The following is a 25773-nucleotide window of genomic DNA, read 5'->3' as shown; positions in this document are numbered from 1 at the left end:
AGTCTGGTTTTCCTGTATGAATGGAAAAGGTAAGCATAATGCGTTTCTGCTGCAGTACTAAAAACATTCAGCTGTTCGTTAGCACTAGGAAGTGCTGGCTTGGTGTAGAACGTTGTTCTTACTGGAAAAGAAAACTGTCATCAGAATGTTCTTGGTGACCAGGCAGCAGTAAGGGTTGTAAAGCACGCTGGCCACAGCAGTGTTTTTTTACATCCTGTTTGGGTGTTAGCAGCCACAGTCCCAAACATCGCATTTGTGGGCAAGCAGAATGTAATCACTGCACTAAGGAAATGTCTTCTTGCCAGCCATGGATTGCCTTTTTTCTGGGTGTCACTGTCCCTCACTGGTCGGTAGTCTGGTATAGAGTGTGAACTCTGACAAACATTGCTAGGGGGCAGAAAGAGCATTTCTCATCTTTGTAAGATCTGACCTCGCTTCAAGGCCTTTGGTGATCTGGCTAGTACATAAAGTTTTTTCTTCCTGGCCATCTAATGTAAAACCATTGTCACTGAGGTAGTGCTTCTGGGATGCATTTCTGTTACTATGAACAGCATGAGAATTTTTCTGAGATAATGTTAAGTATTTGAGGCTATTTCTCCTACTGTGGAGCTCTTGCTTTAAATAGATCCAACTAAAGCCAGTCTCAGATTAGCCAGTTGTTCAGAGCTGCTGTTTGTGTATGAGGAGTATAAATGCTGGTTTATATATCTTTAAGATTTGGTCTTTTACATACTTTATTCTGGAGTGGAATCAGGGATGGAGATGCAGGAACATTTCTTATAGGCTCTACTAGAAGGTAGAGAAACAGTAATTGAAGGCATATGCAAAACTTCTGCTTAGAAAACATAAAATGTCTGTTCTTTGGTACCAAAGTCTTTTACTCATTGTATAATAAGTCCATTAAGCACACCTGAGCTTCCTCTTTGCTCACTGTTTGGTTCTGATTTCCCTGTTTCTTAAGTTTTCTTCTACTGCCTTTCTATCTCACTCTGCTCCCATTGTAACTCTGCCTTTTTTTTTCAGATGTCGAGGGACACCTTGTGACTAATTTTAGCAATTATCTTGTACTGTTATTCCCTGTTGAGTAAGAAAGGGATGTTAATATAATCTATTTATCTCAACTGTCATTGCATTCTACTCTGCTGTTTTCCTGGAATGTTGCCTCCACATACAATATTCTTCCTTCATTACCCTGAGTATCTTCATTCTTCTCCTTCAGAATGTTGCAAAACTCTTACATCTTCCAGGTAGCATTTTGCCAATAACTACTCAGTATTGCTCCTGCATCATCTCTTGATCCACTCACCTAGCTTGTGTTGTGTCATAAAAAGAAATAAATCATAAATCTGAGGCAGAAGGATGCATTTTCATTATCACTGCTGAGGCTCTTTTTGTTAGGCCTATGTTTTGCTTAGTAGTATTGCTTTCATTTTACGAATGTGTGATAGCAAAAGGAAAGGCCTCATTTTTAGCTCACACTGGCTGATGGGAACAGAAATAGACATCTTTTGGATTTAGAACAGATGTGTGCACATCTTTCAGTCTAACCTTTCCTAGAGACAAGTGTTTGTCTGTAGGGGGGTTCTTCTGCCTAGCCAAGTTTCTGACAAACAAGAAATGTGTAATACATGCCATTTTCTGAAATACTGGCTGATCGGTCAGCTTCATACAGAACATTACACAGGAGCTGACCAGAGAGATAAGGACATACCTGAATTCCTTTTTGTGGCATTTACTGGGGCGAGGGGAGGGGGCAGGGGGTTATTCCTACTGCCCCTTGGTTCTTGGTAGTACCCTGTTTAATTCCCAGAAGTAGTATAGTTTGTGCCATGCTCGTATCACTCTTGATTCATCCCTGCAGAAAACCCTTGTCATGTGTATTAACTATGACATGGACATAAAATAAGATTTGGTCTTAGCCTATGTTCTTGTAATTTACAAATTGCATATGTATTTATATATTTTGTAGAAAGAAAGAGTAAATAATGTCAGTTATAAGGACCTGTAATATCTCTGAATCCATTTCTGACTGCATCCCAAAACTTAGACACATCTTGAGCAGCCAAAACACCCATGCTGGTGAGCAGCAGAGGACAAATGTTTTGCCTGAGGGCAATGCACATTGCTGTCACTTACAGCTTTTGCCTGAGTTTCTGTGATGTGTAGCATTTTTCTCAATTTCTTAGTGCCATGTCACTGTGTGAGGTTATCAACATTTGGGTTTTTCTTATTTTCATCTTTTCAAATGATTTTTTTTTTAAGTTTTAAATTAGTAATATTGAATTGGTGTTCTACCTGACCACGTTTTGTTGTCTGCTAGTGGTAATATCTCAGCCAGGATATTGGGCCAAGTGTCTTTGCTCTAACTCCTGTTGGTTTCTTTTCAAATAAGGATCTTTTTTTTCCCTGTTGAGGCTCCTTTCTGTTTTTTTTTTTTTTTTTTTTTTTTTTTTTTTTTTTTTTGTGTGTTTTTTTTTTTTTTTTTTTTTTTCCCAGAAAATCAGGCAAAATGTAGCAAGTAGGTTACAGCATCATATATTTTGATTGAATCTGTTTCCTGGAAGAGTCGAATGACAATTTTTCTCTTGGTCAGTATTGTAAAAGTACTTGGAGCTGTGCTTGGAGTCCCATGAACACAGTACTATGGGTGTTTCACTTGAGAGTTCAGAACAGATAGCATTTGAATGCCATAAAACCAGGGAAGAAAACCAGCAATTTATGGTAATGTATCCAGTGTGTGTTGCTAGTGGGCATCCTATTAATATTAAATATTTACATTGTTAATATATTGCTTAGTTGCATTATTTTCTTGAGTGCAAGTAAAAAAAAAAGTAAGGCAAAGAACTCAGCTGTGTCTGTTTTAAATACAGATTTCTCCATTTTGCATGGGTGACGTCCAAACAACCAAGGCAGTCTGATACGTGGCTTCGTTGCTGTGCTCCAGAGAGCATCAAGCCTAGTTGAATTTCCGTGGTTCGTTCAGTTGTTGCCTGATTTCTTAAAGACAGCTAATGGGGTTTGAAAGGGTTCACCTCAGTTGTGTGGGACTTTGTTTTACATAAGCTGTGACAAAAACTGTCAGAAAACAAAAACTTCCACTTCAGTCTTGACTCAGACTAGAATAATATCCTTAAATAATGTTTATTTTCTTCTTCCTTGCTAATTCAAATGACACAACACAAGTTTAATTTACAATTAAAAGGGGTTTCTTTACTGGATTCACAAATCTGAAAAGAAATTTTGTAGTAAATGGATGTTTTATTATACATGCTTCTAACAATATGAAGCCCCCCGGGCAGCTGCCGCATTTGTTTCTTCCATACTCTGCATCATCTAGGAAAATACCCAACATAGTAAAGCAAAAGTAATCAGGTAGGGGATGTTGGGTGAGCAGTTATATATGTGGTATATTTAAAGCAAAAATCTAATGTTGGTCTGGCATTAAAATTTTCTGGTTGGGCAGCATAATTTTTAACTGGGAATCTTGATAGCAGTGTCTAACTAAAATCTCTGGGCCTGGGTTGATAGGAATCTGTATTGCATTCTGTCAGGTATCAGCCATGATACTTGCTAGCTGATATTCCTAGCTGTAGCAGACTGATCATTTGTAGAAGGTGTAGGGTGCTCAGTTAGAGCTTTAGGACCTCGTTATTCATCATATCCAAATCAGATAAGTAAGATGTATTCCTTCAGAAATGTTAGTGAATTCAGCATGCAATGTATGTGCCAGCTTGGTAAGATACTGAGATACAAATGGACAGCAAAGCAAGTATGGAATGCCATGATAAAGCATCATTTATTCCAGAAATTAGAGTCTGTGTCTTTGTCCTCTAGAGGTGTCTCAGAGAGTCAAATTGATGTCTTGCATGTACTGCTAATTGATTGTGTGGAAATTTTTTTAAGTTCACTTTTTCTTTATTCTTCTGTCTTTTTACCCATCTTCCCCCATTGTAGCAAATTAGACGGCCGGATGAAAGCAAAGGAGTTGCTAGTAGAGTTGGATCCCTCAAAGTAAATATGTTTCTAACATTTATTTTGCAACTTTTCTTCTATAGCCTACACTTTTCCTTTTGAAGGGGGAGGTGAGGGAGGGAAGGGGCTTTTCCATTTCTCACCACCCCATCATTTTTGTTTCAGTATTCTTATTGCTGTTGGGTCACATTTTGTTTGTTTCTGTGCTACACATAGAACAACCAGCTGAAGGCAGGTTGCTTTTAGCTAGCTTTGAATGTCACCACAAAGAAGAGATAGTAACAACTTTCCTGAAGTGCCTTTAATTTCATGATCATGATTAAACCACTTCTCTGATCTGTGTTGTTTGTTGGCTCTTAATTGCCTGTTACATGGAGAAGTGACTTCCTCATCTTCAGACTACTGCTTCCCATCTTGAAATATAATGCTCAAAGTTTTTGCATTTAATCCTGCAAATGACCATGATGAGAGAGCTGAATATTTCAGGTATATCTAGCCTTTAAAACAGAAAAATCAAAGTAAAAAAAAAAAGAGGAAATGAGAGAGAATCACAGAATGTGAGGTTAGTAAGAATGGAGCCAGCGGTCCTTCTGCCTTTTTTGTTTGTATGAACATACTCAGATATTCAGAGTACTTACTGGATGAGGCAGATATTAAATCAGTACCCACCATGCAGTGTTGCACCCTAATAAGTTTAAAACACAGAATATAATCTCTACCTGATGCGCAGTCCAAGCCACTATGTTAAGCTTACATCTCAACAGTTGCCTCTTTTTCAGCCATCACATTTTTCACTCTTTTTCCACTTTATTTCCTTTTAGCACTTTCTCAAGTATTGGCTATTTAATTTTTCTTCTTCGCTGTCCTTGCCTTTCCTGCCTTTTTGGTTTCTGATCTTTTGTTTTGGTTCTGTATGTGAGTATACTGCCTTTGTTCCAGGACAAACCATCTTCCCTGTTCTCTACCACTGCTCTACAGCTGCTCTTTGTGAAAATGTTATTTCACTGAACATAAAGAAGGGGAGGGGAAGGATTAATTAAAACTCTTTCCAGTAATGCCTTCATTTAAATCGATCTCAGAATTGAAAAAAAAGCCAGTTGCTGTTTGATTATACAGGTTATAGCTGGAGGCATATGTAGCATTCCTGGCTGTCTGTGAGGCTTTATCTTTTCATCTCATTATTTGGGAAGAAGTTTCAGTTACAGAGTAGAGAAGAGCACTGTGCATGAATGAGGCACTGTCTCAGCTGCAGACATTCAGGACCACTGAATTCACGTGGAGGAAAGTGCAAGACAAGCCAGTGTCTGTGCTGGGTTTGACCTGTGCATTTAATGGGGCATCACACAGAATCCTAGATGTGTAGTGCAGGCAGAGAAGTTGTAGTTTATTTAGGTGGTGGGATTTGCATATTATTTTCATCAACACCTGTTGACACTTAATTTAGGTTTATTATTCTTCTGCCTAATTGCCCAGGGTATAATTTCATGATCATAAAGTATACTTGGACACAGAATCCTGCATGAGTATCCTTATAGGAAATGAGAAGTTCTAACTGAGGTTCCCAAACATGGAAATTACCTCTAAAAATCTATTTTTGATGGAGATAAGTTCTAGAGCACAGCCTTACCAATAAATAAGCAAGTAAATAAATAGATTAACACGTGGAAGAGATTCAAGTAGCTTAAGAATGATCTGTCCCTTGATTTGTTGATTGGTTTTTTCCCTGGACTGAAAATCAGGGGAAAATATTTTGTTTCCAGATTCCAAGTTTAGTGAGTGTGTACATCTGTGTTGTCCAAAGCACTTTCATATTTTCAGATACTTTTCCAGAGGCAGTGAGAAATGTGTTGTGCTGTGATATATTTAGATAAAAAATAACACCCCACCCCCCAAAAAAAATACCCCAAAGAACAAAAGAGAAGAAAAACCCAAGGGGACAAGAGAACAGATTGCTTTTCAATTAATTTTCTGATGTTTACGTGTAGCTCCATGGGAAGCTGGGTGAGCTCAGAGACCACCTACAATGCAATGCCAAAGGATGCTCTCTCCGAACAAATGTGTGATTTCACTCAGGGATCTGTTTTTTTAAATCTTCCACTGGCTGGTAACAACAAATATGGTGGAGTTGTCCTTTCATCCCCATCTTTTTCATTTTGTCTCTCGCTTTCTCCCTTTGTGTTTTCTTTCTTTTCTAGCTGGGGTTTCATTTTAATGTGTTAGAAACGTGACCTAATTGACAGGTTTATGTAAAAGAATATCCTACTGCATTTTAATGATTATTCATCCAAGTGCTTGGCTTTACAGCAACCAAAACCCCCTGCCTTTCCAAAACTGAAGTTGCATATTAATTGAATATTATTGACTATTAAACTTAGGGGAAAAAAAATGATGTCCTTATTCTAATGGATCAAAATGCCTTCTGCCAGTGGTTGAGAGCCTCACCTGGACTGAAAACTATGGCTGATGCAAAGTGAGGTAAAACCAGACAGGTTCACGTGTACCTCTGTCTTTGCCCTCAATCTTTGTGAGGCCCTATCTTACCTCACAAAAATGGTTAATGTTGGAATGAAAGACAGATGTGCAAATTCTGTCACTTGCTTTTTAGAGGCCTAATACAAAAACTTATGTGTTAAGTTTGTTATTTAATTGAAAAAAATGTGAAAAAAGGATGAAGATGTAAATATCAGTCACGACATCTTGATAAAGTTGGCATTTTTCACAGAATTTTTTAATAAAGCAAGTCAGATCCAACTTAATACAGACATCAGTGCCTTGTGATTAGTGGCTCACCTGATAGGCTAAGATCAGCTTTTCAGCAGTTCTGTAGCAGTGAGTTTAAGGTGCATAATTGAATGTGTAATTAAAACTAGGGAGAAAAGGCAGTTGTGAGCACTTGGCAATGAAATTGCCACTCACCCCTGTGTACATCCATCCAGTGAGATTCATGTCCTTTGTGTGTCTGCCGTGCACTGTGACTGTTGTCATTCTCAGCGCTATCATTCTAATACATAAACCATTCTGGTTATGTAGTGCAAGATAATTTTGGTAATGATAATGATTTGATAATTTTTACCCCTTTTTGATGCTTTTGCATGTCCAGCCGTGTACCTAACGTAAAGGTGATTTCTGCTCATTGTCAAGTAGAAGTCCCTGAGTTTATAATCTTTTGCAGGTCAAATACAAGGAAACTGAGCTGCTAATATATCGCAGCTTTCTATAATTCTGATTAAAGGGCTGTATGTTTTCCCTGGGAAATCTTTAAGAATCAAGTTTTTGGGGGAGTAAACTGTATGACATTTTAAAATTGGTGACAACTCAAATTTATTAGCCATAATCAAGGCAAAGAAAGTTCTTTGGCTTAGACTCCTCACACTTAAATTCATGATTTAGTAACAGTGGTTATATCTAAATCAAGGAAAAATTGCCATGAAATTTTTTACTACAAAAAGGATATTTAATCACACATTATTTCCCAGACTGTCACATGGGGAAAGGTTTCAAATGAAAATCTGTGACCACATTAGCCATGACAAATCACTTGTCATGAAATTGTCCTGTTCCTTTGTGCCCCTTTATCTGTTATTTTGTGCCCATACCCTACTGAATCTAAGTAGGAAAGTCAGACTGTGAGCTAAGAAATGTTCCATATGTTCTGCGTATGCTCTTTAAGTTTCTTTAAAAAGCAGGAAACATTGCAAATACTGGATAACTAAAATCTGTGTCCCTACCACTCTGGTTGATGCTGCACTAGTGGATGTTTTAGACAAGCCAACATTTTAAAAGACAATATGCAAATGACCGATTAAAGAAAACAACAAATACTCTGAATAGTGATCAGTTGTAAAGAAAATAATGAGGGATTTGTTAATAGTTCCTCTTTAAAAAAAGCTTTATCTCCTCCATGCTGCTTTTGGAGACTTTTAGGTGTCAGTTGTAGATACTCCTACAGTGTGGCAAATGTATTGAATGGTGTGGGAGGAAGCACAGAGTATCTGATGGCCAGCCCCACAGGTGCAAAAGAAATGCCATTACAGAGTTGTGTACACTATGTGTACGCTATTCCTTACAGAATGAATTGCAAAGATGTGCTTTCCGGATTAAATTCAGAGGCCACTGGAAAAATGTAGGAAACATTGGAATTCTGCAGAATATCCCAGATTCCACAAGAGTTTAGAAAGCCTGTTGGAAGTTTGAAATAAAATTGCACTGGAAACACGCAAGATTTGAGTTAAATGAGCACCTTGAGGGTTTGAGTAACAGCAACACATAACCATTTACAACAACAGTTACTCCAGCCTGAGGGCTGGTTTTGTATTTCTTCTTCTTCAAAGCCTTGAATAGAAAAATACAAAACTAATTAAAGTGATTAAATACTAATAGGAATAGAACTGGAGTTGAATGGTAAGCCTAGGCATGAATGAAGATGTGGATCAATAGGTCACAGGATAATGCCACAGGGAAAGTAATAGCATCCTACTTAAAGTAGTTGTCTAAGAGAATATTAATTAATGCACAAGTGTCCATCATATCTCTTGAAAGCTGGTGTGAAGAGCAGACAAAATGAGCCAAGTTCTTCACAACTTTGCAGAGTACAATTCTGTGTAGCTAGTTGCTCATGCTTTTCAAACTGCTGCTGTGATGTTTCTTGCTGTTGCTGCATTCTTTGGATCTGCATCTGCAAAAGCTAATGGTTCTTCTTTCTCCATGCTTTTGCAAGACGAACCATGAGAACAATGGTTGGGCATGACATGAGAATCTTGATTAAATCCTCATCCAAAAGTACTAGGTGGATTGTGGAACCCTGTTCTGAGCAAAAGCACACCTTTTATTTATTGGGAAGATTTTAGAGCAGTGTTTCTAGAACCAGTTTTTGCTCAGGCGGAGTTCTCTAGTCTTTTTATTATTCTCCCCTCCCCCCCCCCCTTTTTTTAAGCCTGCTTAAGAATAATACTTGATTTCTTAAAACTTCATTTTCCACATTTTCTATTTGCCTGAAGGAATTTTCTAATCCTTCTACAAATCTGTGCTAAAAGCAAGCATTTCATCAGGTAAAGAAGGTGCTGACTGCATATGAATGTTTGATGTGTTGTGAAGTGATTCATATTTCCTTAGCAATGTTACCTGGAAGTGTAAACGAAGTACAGAGTGCCAGAGAGGAACAGAAATATTCTCAGAGTATATAAAATTTTTCAGTGAAGCAAGAGCAGCTCTATAGAAGAATATAATGGAGACACAGACCAATGTCACTGGAGGATTTTCCTGGAAATGGTATTTTATATTTGAATGAAGATCTATGAAACACATGTTTGAGATTGAAGAATACTGGAGAGAGATTTTTTATGAGTACCATGTTCTCTACTCAGTCCATCATAACACCTAAGTCAGCAAGTGGTCAGGAATCATTTATGTGGAAACTCCTGCTGGGTTCGTCTTTACCACAAATCTTTCCAAACTGCTGCAGAGATACTAATTTTGTTGAAGGAAGTTTTGCTGGAGCTTCTGATACTTACTTTTTCTACTTCTAAAATAATATGTAGAGGATATTTTAAATCTGTTTATAAGAACCATGTATTTTTAAATTTTGTTTATTAGGCTGCTTGTACTCTTTCTTCACAGCCAGTTGTCATCAGATTGCTATTGAGCTAACAAAAGTTAAAGAAAAATAAATCAAAAAACTTCAGACTGTTCTTTGTAATTGAAACATTTAATGTTTTCAACCAAAGAAAGGATTTTCAGATTTGTTAGGAAAAGAAATCCTGCAAATAACTGGAGAGGGTTTTTTTTATACTTGAGTTATATCTGAATGATTAATAGGATAGGAAAGATAGGCATCCAGTATGAACAAAGTGTTCTTTAAGTGATCAGTAAAGGTGAAGTGTGCATTGAAAGCTCTGTCCCTCAAGAGTCACAGCACTTTAAATTGCTTTGAGACATAATCTGCAGATTTCTACTGTCCTGTATCTGGCTATTAGTCATTTCACTTTGCAAGTTGTTCTGACTTTTGGGGCAGTGAGATTGAAGAAAAACCTGCACTGTCAAAATGCTGCTTCTGAGCATCTGAAAATAGGCCTCTATGGGTTTTCATGCAGTACCATTTGCAGAGTTAGAATAAAACTAATAGTTTTAAATGAAATTGGTAAAGCTCCATCCTAGAATGCCTTATTATCCTAAGAACAGTGCTGTCACTTATTTAGATGAAGGATTAATCGTTGTCTTCAGAGTAACCATTAGTTCTAATTATTTTACAAATATGGGTTTTGTGGGGTTTTTTTTTTTCATTTAGAAGCTTCCCCCTTAAAAGGTATAAATTAGGAGTTTCTAAAATAGCTGAAACTTAATGAACCCCCTGCTACTATCTCAGCGCTGGAACCACCTATACAGAAAACCTTCTGAGACCCTTACTGTGCCACCATTCTTTTTTAACAGTGTTTTCTTTTCCCCACTGCACAACCAGGCTCGGCTCCCTTCGTGCTCATCCACCTATAGTGTTTCTGAGGTATACTTTGCACGTGTTCTCTCACACAGTTGACCTGCTCACCCATCACACTTTTCTTGGTTTTATTTACTTTTTTCATTTTTGCTTTGCACTGTGCACAAGTGGGGAAGAATCAGCTTGGGGTGGGGGGTGGTGCAGATTTTGCATGATCAATCTGCAGCCATGGTCAGCATGGTTTTAAAATCAGTCTGGAGCCACCAGTCTGGAGCCACCAGTCTGGAGCCTAGCTAGGCAACTGCTGCAATGCTGTAATAAACTTACAGATGCCCAGGGTGCTTCACTCCTTTGTCTGCCTCATTTTTCAGCTAGTGACATGGGAACGACTCTGTAAGATAGTCATCACATTATGATTTCTAATTACTTGTTTAGATATAGGTGGTTTTATGACACCTGAAGGTCAGTTCCCAAAGTTAGTAATTCCCAAAGATCTGGCTTGGGTCACTGCCTGCTGAAAGAAGCTGTTGTATGTACTTCCACATCAGCTTCATGATAATCTTCCATAAAAATATATAGTACAGCCTTAGCAAGAATTGAGAAGAAAAATGCATTCAGTTATAACTAGGATGGGGAAAGAAAAAAAAAAAAGAAGAAAAATGTTAAGATAAAGCAAAATTTGCATCATTATTGGACAAAAAGAGAGTTTATAAAATACTGACAAATGTCATGACCCACTGTGTAGAGATTTGGTTTAAGCATGTTATTATAATTGATTAGTGGATGAGTATTAGAAAGATGAACTTGAGCTTTTCTGCAATACTGAATCAGTCTTGAGCACATACAGTTATTTATTCTGTATTTTAAAATAATCCCTTAAAGTTGGCAAGCTCTCATGGAGAGATGACAGTTCGCTCTTTCTCAGCATGTGCACCAAGTTCTAGATCCGATGCAAATGTTCTGTTAATGAGCATTACACAAATGCAAACACAAGGAGCTCACCTACTTTGTCCCTAAGCAGGAAGATCTGTGTCTAAGCAATACCTTGCTGATGTGTGGCTAATTTGTTCTGAAAAGCTTCAGCTTCTCAAAAAAATCATTCCTAGAATTTCCTTATCCTTAGCAATAGAAAGGTTTTTTCTAGTTTCAGTGTATGAACAGGTGAAAGATCTAATGAAGTCCTGAGGAAGAAAGATGCTTACCAGGTTTTCTGTTATAGATAAATAGCTGCTGTCTGCCTGATACATATTCTGTAGTTTGGTGTGTCTTGCTATTGTACTATATGGAAGCCTCATTGCTTTATCGTGATTATCATTGGTACAGAAACATGGAATAAGCAACACTGCACTCACGCATACAAATACTTCCAGCCTAATACAGGAGCAAGAAGTTAAGTTTAGTGCTTACAAATGCGAGACAAATGCCACCCTCCCTCAGCAGTCATAAAATTAAGAAAAATCTCTGGATCAAGAGGCATGTGAGCTTGCTGACACTCTCCTTCCAAAGAATCCAGCTCTGGCATTCCACATCAACCAAGATGGTGCACATGCTCTTACGGATTGTGGAGTCAGTAAGCCACTGTGGGGGACACCGGACTCTTCCTGCTCCACCTGCAGCTTAACTGCTTGTGCTTGTCACATCTGGAGGCATCACTGCAAGCCAAGGTGTGGTGTAGCTGGTGACTAGTCACAATGTGTTGGCCTCCTGCTCAATGGGATTTTCCCTTCTTCAGAGCTGTCAGACTGTGGTACCAATTAGTGATTTTGGAATAGGAGATTCTACTCCAACTGGAGAAGAAAATTGGAGTATTACATGCATGATAGTCAACAGTGTCTACACAAGGTGGCGGCTGAAGTATCAAGGTGCATGGTGAGGCTGCATCAGCAATTCATCCTTTATCCTCTGTCCAAAGAGAAGACTTTTGTCTGTAAAACGTAGATAACCCGGCCACAGGGGACCCAGATCTTGTGATGTGGGTAATAAAGTCTGGCTGATCAGAATTTTGTGCTTATGAAATGCACAGTGCAAGACTTGGACTGCCCTTTTTTAGACTGCAACCTGAAGATATAAAAAAAATATAGGGATACCTTCTTCTCTCATGGCAGGATAGAGTCCTCAGTATTTTTGAACAGACCATTTGACCCAATGACAGTTCCAAAGGGACAAATTGATTGAAACTGAAGATCTCTGTGGCAATTCAGCTACCTCAAGAGGCAAGGAGGGACTGGAAATTCTCTGGGGTCTGTAAAAGATTTGTAGTTTCTAACTTTGTAAAGAGACTCTTCCTTCAGGAATACAGCTTTATGTCAGGATGCATGGTGCTCAGTGTCACTTGCTCTTATTTTGGAAGATGGGAAAGACTGCCACAAGTAAACCATATCCTGATCTCAAATGATGTAATAGATAATCTCTTGCACTGAGTTATTGTTAAACTGAGTCCAAACCCTGCCATTAGTGTTGATCAAGGGGAAGAAAAAGAGTAGTGTTGTATTGCATAGTGTCTCACATCCAAGGGAATAAAGGGACCATTCTTCTCAAAGGACCTCAAAGCTTTTTCTTGTGTCAACACCTATTTGTGTGGTTCTTAATTCAAGAAAATATTTTTCTTAAGCTGATTCTTAAGCACCTAGTTTAGAGCTTCTTAATTTTGTAAGTCCAAGTCATCACCAAATAGCTTTGGACCATCAGAGGGTGCCAGGAACACAAGATGAGAGAAATGGCATCAGTGCTGTGGGAATTGAACTGAATGTGCCTTCTGACAAAGGTACTACAGAAGACGAAAGGTAACCTGATACAAACAATTGCTGACATCTGTTTTCCAGAAATAGACCTTGTTTATTCATCATAAGAAATGTGATTACATTTTTAATTGTTGAGAAAAGCTCTGGAATTGGATCAATTGGCACTTTAGAACTAAGATTACTGACAAGGAAAGCGAGGGTACTGTCAGTGATATTTTTCTGCTGTTGCATGGAAGGTCTTTGATTGAAGAAGTGAAAGATGTGCCGCAGAAGAGAAACTTGGGATCTGTGTGTTCTTCATTGTGAGAAAACATCCTCGTAAAGGCTATTTTGCATCTCAGAGCCCAGTCATTAGAAAAAACTTCTTTTCACCTGGTCCTCTTTATTGACTATGGATGAGGTCTGTTGATGCCTGTTTGAGAGGAATGGGAAGAAACATTTCACAAACTTGTACAGAAAGGCTTTCACAGTTTGTTGAACTCCAGGATTGGTAGGGTAGTAGTTTCAGTCAGCATCTTAATGATCCCTCGTGTCTAGAATGAGGTGCTGTCTTGGGTTCATGGCAATTAAATCAAAGTGAATTTCTTTAAAAAGAGGCTTTCTGGTGGCAAAAGAAGTAAAGCTTTATTGCTCTAAAGCAATATAATGATAAAATACAAGCTCCTTTCATTTTTGAATTTTACAATATGCAATAAGGTTTTTCCCCTTTCGTGACAAGCAGTTAGCTTCACACCTATAATTTTTGCAAATGTTAGCAGGACTACTTAAATTATTTTTCTAAGAGTAGAAATATTAATTAGGTATGATGCTGCCTTAGCACTTGGGTGTGTAATGTATCTGTAATTTTACTTCTCCAGTTATCACAAAATGCAGTCATTTATTCTTCTCTAATAACAGTAGTTTACTTAAATTGTTACTTCAGATTGGTTTTATGTACACTTTTAGAAGTCCTCTGACTTCAGCCAGTATCTTTTAAAATACTATACAAAATATAAAACCAATGAGCAATGAACATCCATAGTGTCCCAATTTATACAGTTACGTTTAGGTACTGTTAAGAAATGGCCTCATTTTTATCCTCATTTCTGTCTCAGACTTTTTATTGACAGCATCAATCTCTCGCTCTCTCTCTCTCTCTCTTTCTCTCTTCCTCTCCTCTGGCTTCTGCATGTGCTGTGTGTTTGGCTAAAAGCGTAATGAAGGAAACCTGTTGATCTGCTTGAAAGGATAGCAGCATTTACTGAAGTGCTACAATGTGCTTAAAAAAACCCCAAAACACAACACAAAATTTAAGTTTTCCAAAGACGGGACGCTCAGGTCTGTAGCTTGTCATAAGTTTTGTTTAGTCTCCTGGAGTGGTTAGAGTGTGATGCCTTTTGTTAGGAAAGAGCTACAAAGCTTTGTGTTCATTTTCTCTCCCATGGCAAGAGGGTCTGCCAGCTTCCTTATGCTGGGTTGAGAATGTGGCAACCCCTTACACTTTGTCCTCCTTCTAAACTGAGTTTCTTACTCTTTTATTTAAAGTATTTCTCTAGATTTCTAAACAGTGGGCCAGGTAACACAATTTTTGAGTTAGAATAATCAATTTAATCATGAATTGACTGTACAATTGTCAAGTAACTGAAAAGGACTTCAGTCAATTCTTGGGCACCCCAGAATGCTTTAATGTCAGTATTGTTTTTATAATTATGGAAATAATTCAATATAAAGGAAAGTCCTAGGTGAATATCCATATACAATGTCTGAAACTTGAATACTGTTAAAGGTCTGTCTCTAGCACTGTCAGGAAGATCAGTAGAATAGCAAGAGAGGTGTTACATAATAAGAAACATAAATAGGCTTGAAGTACCATAGGTATTGGTCAGATCATTAGGCAGGTTTTGTACTTCATGTTTACTATGCCCTCGATTTGTATGCTTTTTAAAATGTGATGCATAAACTTGATTAGTGTGACAAAAAGTTTACATTTTGTTGCATCAATTAACTTCCACTCAGAAATGTGAATATCTGCCAGAAGTAGGAAAGCACAAATTCAGTTGGGCATAGCAATTTCTGGTGCAGGATTTCCTTTTTATTTGTTTGGGTTTTTTTCTTTTGTAAACAGTTCTGTCAATAAATGAGCTGGGGGTTTTATTTTTATTGTTTAAATTTTGGAAAATTTCATTCAACTCTTACAATCAGATTGACATAATTCAAGTGAAAAAGTGATTAAGGAGATGGAAGACCATGACCAAGAGGAGCAGACCTGTACCTTTGTTTTGTCTAAGATCACTCTCATGGAATAAACAAAGATTGCTCTTAGGCAATTAAGGCTATGCCCTGGGTAGGCGAGTCAGAATGAAGTAAATGTAAGCAGATCTTCTCTGTTCTCTTCTCTGCTTTCAAGCAGAGCTCTAGCAGACAGAGAATTTGGTTCTTTACATGTGCCATAAATGTACTGATCCATTCAATAAAGGCTGCCTACATTCAAAGAAGATTGCCTGTCTTAGTGCCTTGGGAATGCCATAAGCTTTGTTGAGATACTCTTTGAAATATTTTTTTTTTCCAGCTTAGCTCTATTCATTAGGAGTGATGAGTCTTTCATGTTGTTTATGGACATGACTTTAATTAACTTGCCAAGTCATCAGCTTTAAAACAGAAGAAAACCCCCTCTTGATTTAAAAAGAAACACATTCTTTGTGCATGTGTGATATCTACAGTTCAGAAATAAACACAGCAGAGGCAATAAGATCAACTAATCATTTGGGGGTTTTCCAGCTGCATTGGTACAATCTGGTTCTGGTTTTCTGTGTTATTTTTATACAGTTGCTAATAGAACAATGAGGTTTTAAGTAAAGTTAGAATTTTTAGGTATTTATGTTTCGAACATGAACAGGAGGTCACAGATTTCTATTTTGTAATTGCTATTTAAAAATTAAAATTCAATTCTCTTGCATTTGGCCTTGTTCGTAGTACTACCTTACTCTAGGCTTAAGAAGAACAAATTGAAATTTAGAGAGATGTGGTTGGTTTGCTCAGTGCACAGTCAAATGCAAACATTTCTGAAAAGCCAATGATCCAGTTCCTTTATTTGTAGAGGCCTGTCTTCAATCTTGTTACTGGAATTAGCAGCTGCACAAAATGTCTTCTGTAGTAGTCTCTCTGTCATATCAGAGCAGAGAACTGTTCTTACAAGGGAAAAATATCACATCAAGAAAGGCATTGGTGACAGCTCGTGAGTCAAAGTATGGCAGAATTTCGGGTTACATCCCGAAGGAGAGGGTGTTGCTGCAGTAGTCTGATCAAGGTATACTCGGATAAGTTTGATGAATGACAGCTTAATTAAAAAAAAAGTTCCTATATTTTACTTTAAATGCAACTTAACCTTTGTTTACCCTTTGTTCACTTAATACTGCCACTTCTCTGTACATAGTATCTTGTGACTTCTGTTAATTGAAGCACTAAGTTCATTTACAAAGAACTGTTCCTGAGGGTGGTACAAGTGGGATTTCAAATCCCAGCTGGCATCTTATGTCATATTACAGATTTTGGCTTAAACCTTGTCTACGCAACTTACTGTAATATTTTTTTCTTGGTTTTTATTGTGGTAAAATGCTTCCCAGCACTGGATTTCAGAGAGAGAATAAACAGAACTCGAAGTGTCTATTAGGAAGCTTAGGCACTCAGAAACTGAATTATATATCACAGCTATTTTCCAGATAGTGCTCTGTGTATTCCTATATTCTAAAAATCAAGTCATTCAGAAATAATTTCCGTTCTTACCCACTTGAAACTTTAAAGTTCTTTGCTTTTTGTTTCAAGACAAGTCTTTCTGTTTCCATTTTAAATACCTGCCTCTGAATTTTTCTCTTCTTCTTCTTCCGCAAAAGAGGGAGACGTTTCACTCTGCCTTGTGGCAGAGATATGCAATTCTTTATGAAACAAATTGACAGAGAGCCATGAATGTTATTTTCCTTTTGATTGGTTATAGTGTAAACTACATTAGCATTTTGCAAAGTCAAACTGGTCGTTATTTCTCTATAATTACATCCATTTAAGCATTTTTTTCCATTTTCTTGAGCTGTACCATACCTGGGACTGTATGGCATCAAAACTGGCTTGATGAGATGTAACTGTGAGATTTCTAGACAAGCACTGTTTTCTTTCTTTCATTCAGTAGCAAGCTGCTCACCAGCATACTATGTTAAGTGTTTATTTGTTTGGGGCTGGCTTACTTTTAGAAGCCAGACGGCAGTTTGTATTTTGCTACACTAGTAATAATGCTCCATGCAAATACTCTTTAGGCTCAGCTCCCAAAGCAATCTAACTCTTCAGAGTCAGCTGCAGTAGTCGAAGATACAGAAAATTAGGCTGGAGTTTGAAACAGTAATAAATCAAAGCAGATCAAATTTGCTCTTAGGGCTTTGGGCGTAATCACTGATGTGAAATGTCATATGTGTGATCTCTGGTGGACAGTATCCATTTCAACACATGGGAATCAGCTGAGATGTACACAACAGAGTCAGTATCTACCACAAGGTATAGCTCAAACCTCTGTCAGTGGGTCCCTTCAGTGCTCCCTACATGATCTTGTTTTTCCGGTTATAAAAATGGAGGTTTGTAGCATCAAAACAAGCTTTTTTGCTAAGTGTAATTACGATCTTTTTTTTTCATTTAAGAGCTGGAGTGGAGAAAGAATGTCCTTGTGCACAATATTTTCCATATCCCTTTCTCTTGTATCAGTTTCCAAGCCTGCTGCTAGAAGCCCAGCCATATTAATGCTGTGCTCTCAGGCACATAGCTGCTGTGGGGATGAGGTGATGGCCGTTGTACTGGACCTTGCAGTCCGGACTGCCAAATTCAAGGCAGCACTAAAAGAATCTTATCCTTTTGAGCCTTTGAGGCACAACCCAAAATCCTAAATGCAAATCCTCTTCCTGCATCTGTATTTTCAAGCATTTTTGACAAATAATTTCTAACTTGTGTTTGACAGCATAGTTCTCACTGCAGCATTTGCCTGAGTCCAGCTTGTCTTTTCCATAGCTGATGAACCCTCTGAAATCATCATGCTATGCATCCATGATGATTCTGATTTCACTTGAAGGGCTTTCCTCAGAGGAATAGAGTATGTTTCTGCCTCAACTCAAAGGTGGAAACCTGCCTCTTCATACGCTGAGTTCACTGTACTGATGTTCAGTGCTCAGATAGATTCACAGACTGAAGCTTTATTTTCCTTACAGTTGTTGCACCCTACTTTGAATCTAAAAAGAGCTTTATTGGGTTTTATACCCGAAAGTGTGCAAGTCTGAGGTTTTAGCTGCATACTGTATGCATCAGAGGCTATAACGTATGCCATCTGTGTTTATCCTTACCTATGCTTACTAGTTTTTCCTCTTGCACTTGAAGTCATTCAAATTTGATGTTCCTAGCTCAAATAAAAATGTGAAGATTAACTGAAATCTACTACTTGGATGGTAGGCCAGTGCAGAAGTTCTGATCATACCACATGTTTTGTTCCTAATCGTTTGTAGAGTGACCTGACCATTCACTTTAGGATGATAATAACCATCAAAATTTCCAACCAGAATTGCTGGCAAATGCCAGTGGAAAAGCTGAAATTAACATTTAAACATGCTTTAAAAAGGTACAAAATTGTGTGTTGACCTGTACTTCAGTTTTCACAGAATCACAGAATTAACCAGGTTGGAAAAGACCTTTGAGATCATCAAGTCCAACCTATCACCCAACACCATCGAATCAACTAAACCATGGCACTGAGTGCCTCATCCAGTCTTATTTTAAACACCTCCAGGGACAGTGACTCCACTACCTCCCTGGGCAGCACATCCCAATGGCAAATCTCTCTGTGAAGAATTTCTTCCTAGCATCCAGCCTAAACCTTCCCTGGCTCAGCTTGAGACTGTGTCCTCTCCTTCTGTGCCTGGTTGCCTAGGAGAAGAGACCAACTCCTACCTGGCTACAACCTCCCTTCAGGTAGTTGTAGAGAGCAATGAGGTCCCCCCTGAGTCTCCTCTTCTCCAGGCTAAACAGTCCCAGCTCCCTCAGCCTCTCCTCACAGGACTGTGCTCCAGATCCCTCTCCAGCTTTGTTGCCCTTCTCTGGACACATTCCAGCATCTCAACATCTTTTTTTAATTGAGGGGCCCAGAACTGGACACAGTACTCAAGGTGTGGCTTAACCAGTGCTGAGCACAGGGCAGAATGACTTCCCTGCTCCTGCTGGCCACACTATTGCTGATGCAGGCCAGGATGCCATTGGCCTTCTTGGCCACCTGGGCACACTGCTGGCTCATGTTCAGCCTACTGTCAACCAGCACTCCAAGGTCCCTTTCGGCCTGGCTGCCCACCAGCCACTCTGTCCCCAGCCTATAGCACTGCACAGGGTTGTCGTGGCCAAAGTGCAGAACCTGGCACTTAGATGTGTTCAGTCTCATGCCCTTGGCCTCTGCCCATCTGACCAGCCTGGCAAGGTCCCTCTGCAGAGCCTCCTACCCTCTGACAGATCAACATCTGCCCCCAGCTTGGTGTCATCTGCAAACTTACTGATGATGGACTCAATCCCCTTGTCCAGATCATCAATAAAGATATTGAACAGGATAGGGCCCAACACTGATCCTTGGGAGACACCACTCATGACAGGCAGCTGGCAGTGGCACCATTCACCATCACTCTCTGGGCTTGGCCCTCCAGCCAGTTCCTAACCCAGCACAGAGTGCTCCTGTCCCAGCCACAGGCTGCCAGCTTGGCCAGCAGTTTGCTATGGGTGACGGTGCCAAAGGCTTTGCTGAAGTCTAAGTAGACTACATCCACAGCCTGCCCCACACCCACCAGGTGGTCACCTGAGCATAGAAGGAGATCAGGTTGGTCAGGCAGGACCTGCCCCTCCTAAACCCATGCTGGCTGGGCCTGAAGATTTCTTCAGACCTGAAAATTCACTGCTCCATAATTGGTGGCTTTTGGAGCTTATCATTGCTGTGATTGTGTTGGTGCTACTGTCATCTGTTCACATTCTTGTAGTAGTATTGGAAGGACTGTTACCTGTGTAGCCAGCTTCCAGGAAGGTAAAGTGTAAGCGAGAAATAGGGGTTGTAGGCTTTGATTCAAAATCCTTTGAAGGTCGATGGAGAAATGCTTTTTTATTTCCACAGACCTTTGATTAAGGGGTTGGTGGCCTTTAAATCAAAAGCAGCAGAAGCTGCAAGTTGCAAACTTGCGTCTGTCCCTTCACTGCCAACATATATTCAGATATTGGCAATACTAGATGTTAAGAGAACTGAACTGGATTTTCCAGTGCCTGCAGTTGTGGTGAGTGGTGACTGCAGTTACCCTGTTTTCAGTTAGGGAGCAGAGCTGTCTGCTGGACCAGAAAACACGATGCCAGAGCAGGACACCTTGAATAGGTGCCAAGGAAGACTGTGTTGCTTTTTCTGTCTCCATACTAATGTAAATTTCGTGTGTCACACCTTTTAACACTTATTTTCAGGAGTACTCATTTTCTGTGTGTCCTTCTTGAGACACAAAATGAGTGATTTTTGCATATGCTGAGCACTCCAAGTGCAGTTGAAATAAATGGCAGCTAAGGGGCTTTGTGTACTGTAATCAAGCTATAGGCATGTCAAGTTAAATTTAGTCTAGATGTCTTTGGGTCTCAGTTTCCCATTTGTAAAATCAAACCATCCCTCTGCTACACGAAAGGTTCTGTAAAAATAAATTACTTCAAGTGCATTAGGATGTCTTATACTGTAGAATTGAGCGCAACAGAGAAATCTGTAATGAACTAAATTTCCTATTCAGAAGAGAGTTTGGATAATGTTGAGTAAGTAAAACATGCAACTAGTTTTTGAAGAGGGAGATTAAAATGAAATAGCCTTATCTTGTTTAATGCAGAAGCCCTGCAGAAAATAATTCAGATGAAGTCATAATGCCTACATGTCAAAGGAAAAATAAGTTTCACACATAATATTAATCTGATATTTCATGTATGTGTTTCACTTCAGCTTCCCAATTTTGCCTGACTATATTTGAATGAAGAATTTATTTTAATATTCTGATTTTGATGATAACTCTATTCATGAAAAATAGTTTCCATTTTTTGCAGTAATGTGGATGTTTTATTGGTTTAATGCTGCCTTGAAATTGTCTGTTTCTGGGTCAAGAAATAGAAATGTGGAAGCAATTGAAATTTCATTTAAAAGCAGAATACTTGTAATAGAAATTAAACTGTTTAAAATATCAACCTCATTAGTGTATGCTCCAGGGTTAGAGAGTAATTCATGGTGTGCTTGAGGACAAGAATTTCAATACATCACTTTCATATTTTTAGCCCTGGTTGACAGCAGCTTAAAAAGATGATTGAATTGGAATGGACAAGGAGTTTAAAAAGTCTTAATGCTGATCAGCTGGGTATAGTTCAGACAGCTAGTGTATAATTGTAAGGTTAAGTGATTCATCAGTGAGTTGCCTGGGTGTGAGGTAGTGTGAAAATAGGCAAATCCCATTTGTGTGGCAACCAATAAGGACCAGAGGAATCTCTTTCTCTTGTATCTCTTTGGAAAGAAAATCTGCTCTCTCTTCATTTATTTACACAGGTTACTTCTCAAGCTGCACAATGTTTCCAAACCTTTGGGGGATTGTTTAAGAATTTCATTTAAATAAATAAAATAATCTTTTCAATGCTAATAATACAAATAAACAGAACTTTTAGGCTTCTTGAGTGCAGTGTTCCTAGAGATTCCTTATGTCTTATGAATCCCACTTGGATTCTGTTAGCACAGGTTAGAGATACCTGTTGGATATTGTGCACAAATTACTTTGCAATAGTTTTAATGTTGTGATTTAACAAGGTCTTTAGCTTACACAAGATGTGTGTCCTCTCTAGATTGGGATAATTAATATTGCTTCTCTGACCTTGAGTAAGCCCTGAAAAACTACATATTTGTAATGTCTTTCCAGTGTTATTCACACAGCACATCTGTATGCTGTCCCATACTTCTACAAACACAAAATCCAGCTTATTTTTTATCTCATACTAATGTAAATATTTCATTAAAATTCCTGCTAATAAGTAAAAGCCACTTCTTTTTTCTTTGCCTCTTTTTGTTCTTAACTACCAAGCCTGTGCTGCCAGTTTGTAAGAACTAGTTTGCTTTCCTAGCAGTTTTCTGATCAGTGGTTACGATTTTATCTCCTTTTTTACTCTGTGTCATAATTCTTCCTGTTTGCTCATTCAATGAGATGTTCAGTTTTCAGTTTTAGTTAATGTGTAAGATTTTGTTTAAACCCTCTTCTAGTAATAAACATACCTATTTTGCATCTCCAGGACAAGGTCAGTTTCCACTGAGAGACAATGACTAATTAGCATTTTATTTGCATCCCAGGAAACTACCCTTTGCCTTTTCACGGTACCACAGTACATTAGAGGTTGGAAGGGACCTCCAGAGATCATCCAGTCCAACCCCTCTGCCAGAGCAGGATCACCTAGGGAAGTCCACACAGAAATGCATCCAGACAGGTTTTGACTATGTCCATTCATGTCAGTTTGTTCCAAATATTGGATAATATCTCTTTTTTCATACAGCTTCTGTAAAAGGAACCAACTCAGCTCTTGTGTTTCTGCAGTGCATTCATCAAACCCCTTTCACTGTCTTGTTTTAACAGTAATTAGGATGAACCATAATCTGACCCTAAAATTCCATGTATGTCTACTGGGAACCTGATCAAAAGTGAATACACCTCTATGTAAAGTATAGGTGTCTAGGAAAAGTCTCAGGAAAGAGAACTCAGTAACGTATGGATGGCATGAAGTCATATTCAAGATTGGACTTTTTTTTTTTTTTTCAGTGTCCAGCCTACCAAATGTAACATTTAGTAATTGGTAAATGTCTGCTCCTAATATTATTTTGGCTTCAAATGATTTTTTTTCCTCTTTTTTTTTTTGCTCCCCACTTACTTCACATGAGTAATTCCATGTGTAGAATACTACATTATTCATAATTCAGTGTTGGTGAGATGAATCCCACCAACAGTGCTGCTCTTTTTAAAAGCATATGTTTGAGTAACATCTGCTGCTATTGACTTCCTGGAGCTTCCTGCTCCTCCCCTTCCAGAAGTATTCTCACTGTAACAACGAACAAATGACACTAATTTTGAGTTGACCTTAGTCCTAATTCAGGTGGCAACAAAGCCTACTCGTAAGACCCTGCACGTTCAGCTCAGTGTAAAAGTGCTGTTTGAACAGGAATGCACTCCTGGAATAGGAAGATTGCATCTTGGAATAGGATCATTCCATCTTAAAATACTTTGTTAAAGTTTTCTGAAGTACATGATTCCAGATACACTTTTTCTGTGGTTTTCTTTTAACAGCCTCATTTTTATGCTGTATTAATTCAGCAGTTGTCTGTTCTTCAGATTAATTTAAACCAATTTTTTAATGAAACCAACCAGTATATTCCGTTACATTTTACCAATTTGCTCCTACTTTAGCCTTAACTCTATTTCTTAGAATAAGAAGCCAAAATCAATGTTTACAGTGTTATTCCACCAGTTTGAGACCTTGTTGTTCATGGTTTAGTTTCATGTATTTAGTTACAGATACAGAGTAATGTGTGTTGCACTGGTAGAAAGGAAAAGGTATTTCAGGCAAGAGACACCAGGCAAACTCCTAGAACTATAAATAAGAGCATTTGTGATTTAAAATCTGTTTGAGGCAGGCAGGTGTTTGAGAGCTTCTTCAAACAGCACATGCACAGAGCAGTTTGCACAGGACTCAGGTCTTAGAATTGCTAATAAATCACAGGTAGAGAAAAGCAGCAACATGCTTCCTGATATCACACAAGATAAATTGTCTTCATAAAAATGCTGAAGTTTCAAGGAGAGATTATGTGAGCTTTGCACTTTCTCCCTGGCCGTGAGTTGTAGGAGGTGCATTACCTCACCAATAGGCCTGCCTGGTGCAGGAAGAGTGTTCTGAAGTTGTTACCGGCTGCTGTTCTTTGTACTCTGCTTCCTTCATTACAGCTTGGCGAGCTCATTTCCTTTGCTGTACTTAGCCCTCTGTGTCTGTCTGTGTGTTTGGGTTTCTGCTGGTGGTTCCACATTCTGCATGCTTTCCTGAAAGAGAAGCAGTGTGCTTTCCCATAAGTAATAAAGATTATGGGTTAGCCTCCTACAGGCCCTGTGTTCCTGAGAAATGGGCTCTCTCTGCTGGTGATGACTCATGTTTCGATGTCATTGTTCTGAACTGTTCTTCATGTTGTAAAACTGAGTTGAAATGTTACTCCTATGAGAGTTAGCTTTTCATACTGGGCTGGAAACTTCATCTTTGTGTAGCAAGTTGTTTTATTATAACCAATGGCTTTTAATTGTACCTCCCATAATGAAGAGCTGACTTAATACTCTGTGCTAATCTTGTTATGACTCTAACAAGGTAAGTAATTTCTCTAACCATACCTAAAAGTTGTGGTAAAGTATTAAAGGGCTTTTGAATTTCCTTTTTTTCTTTTATTTTTTCATATGAATTTTTCACTTGTAGCATGAACTTTTCTTTGTGTCTTTTTCTACTTTTCTTGTTAAAACTTTTGTGGACTAATTTTTATTTGCAGCAAAACATATGTAGATTTAAACAAATCCTGTTTAGTAAGTCATTAATTTCTTTTTTTCAGACCAGTCATGGTTGTTAGATAGAAATTGTCAGCAGAACGTTTTATTTTACCATTCCCTCAATTTATTTTTGAGTACTTGATCTCACATTCTGTTTACTGCTTCAGCCAATGGGAGAAAGCTTGCTCTACATTCCAGTGTGATGAAGTTATGTCTTAAAAGAAGAGACAATCCAGCTTGCTTAAAACCAGAGTAATGTGAACTGAATTCTTTGGGGTTTGTTCCATCCTACCTGAATTATGCAGGGGAGGGGTACTGGCTGATAGCCCACGATATCTTTTGCCAAGGTACCTTGTGAGCCAAGAGATTGTAGAAGGGACAAATAAACCTGTGCTTTCCCTGTGAAAGGAGAGACAGCCATAGGTTATTATTTCTGTAACTACCTGTGAATGAGAAGAATTGTAGTAAATAATACTACTGATCACTCACCTCAGTCAGGTGTGGTACTCTATGCAATTTAATATGGATTCCTCACTTAGCAGTAGCTGTGAAGACAAGACTGATCTTTCATGAATGTCACAAATAAAGCAGTAAAACATACAAATAATGAATATGATAAAAGGCACTTAAAGTACATGACACTGTTTATACAACACTGCATTGCTGCTAAAACTGTAACTGTTAGAAGAACTACTGGGTTTTATTCCAAACCACATTCTGCTTCAGTTTTGTTGAAAAATAAAATTTAGGCTATCAATGTGTGAGTCATATTAAACAAGCAACTATTATGTAATAACTGATTTTTATGTCAGTTATGTTAAAACATGGTTTTATTCTGCAGCTGTGAGCGTAGGTTGGGAAATGATCAAGTCTAGCTGATCAAGACTTTTATTTCATTATCATGGATTCCTCTTCCACAGCTGCTTTTAAAATTTGTGGGAAGCAAATTATTTCTCATACTGCATATGTTGCCCATCAGGTGAGTGATAACATGGAAACTGTAGGCTGGGTATAAGAAACCAAAAAGTAAATT

The 25773-nt window shown here is 38.4% G+C and overlaps 1 protein-coding gene across 8 annotated transcripts in view; it reads left to right on the top strand.

The window, feature by feature from the left end:
* The window catches only part of GPHN (gephyrin), a 296879-nt gene that overhangs the window by 208825 nt on the left and 62281 nt on the right, over positions 1 to 25773 (top strand). For 3 of the 8 annotated variants that reach the window (XM_054400804.1, XM_054400801.1, XM_054400798.1), the window contains one exon: positions 3955 to 4011. The exons of 3 other annotated variants lie outside the window; for them this stretch is intronic. In XM_054400804.1, coding sequence (XP_054256779.1) covers positions 3955 to 4011 — 57 coding nt within the window. Of the gene's footprint in view, positions 1 to 3954; positions 4012 to 5957; positions 6030 to 25773 lie in introns of all 8 variants that reach the window. 2 more of the 8 variants (XM_054400799.1, XM_054400803.1) reach the window with 2 other exon arrangements.

The sequence above is a fragment of the Indicator indicator genome, chromosome 4 (assembly GCF_027791375.1).
Source record: "Indicator indicator isolate 239-I01 chromosome 4, UM_Iind_1.1, whole genome shotgun sequence".
Lineage (NCBI taxonomy): Eukaryota > Metazoa > Chordata > Aves > Piciformes > Indicatoridae > Indicator > Indicator indicator.
Note: the sequence above shows the minus strand (reverse complement) of the source record. Positions and strands in the feature narration are given on the sequence as shown.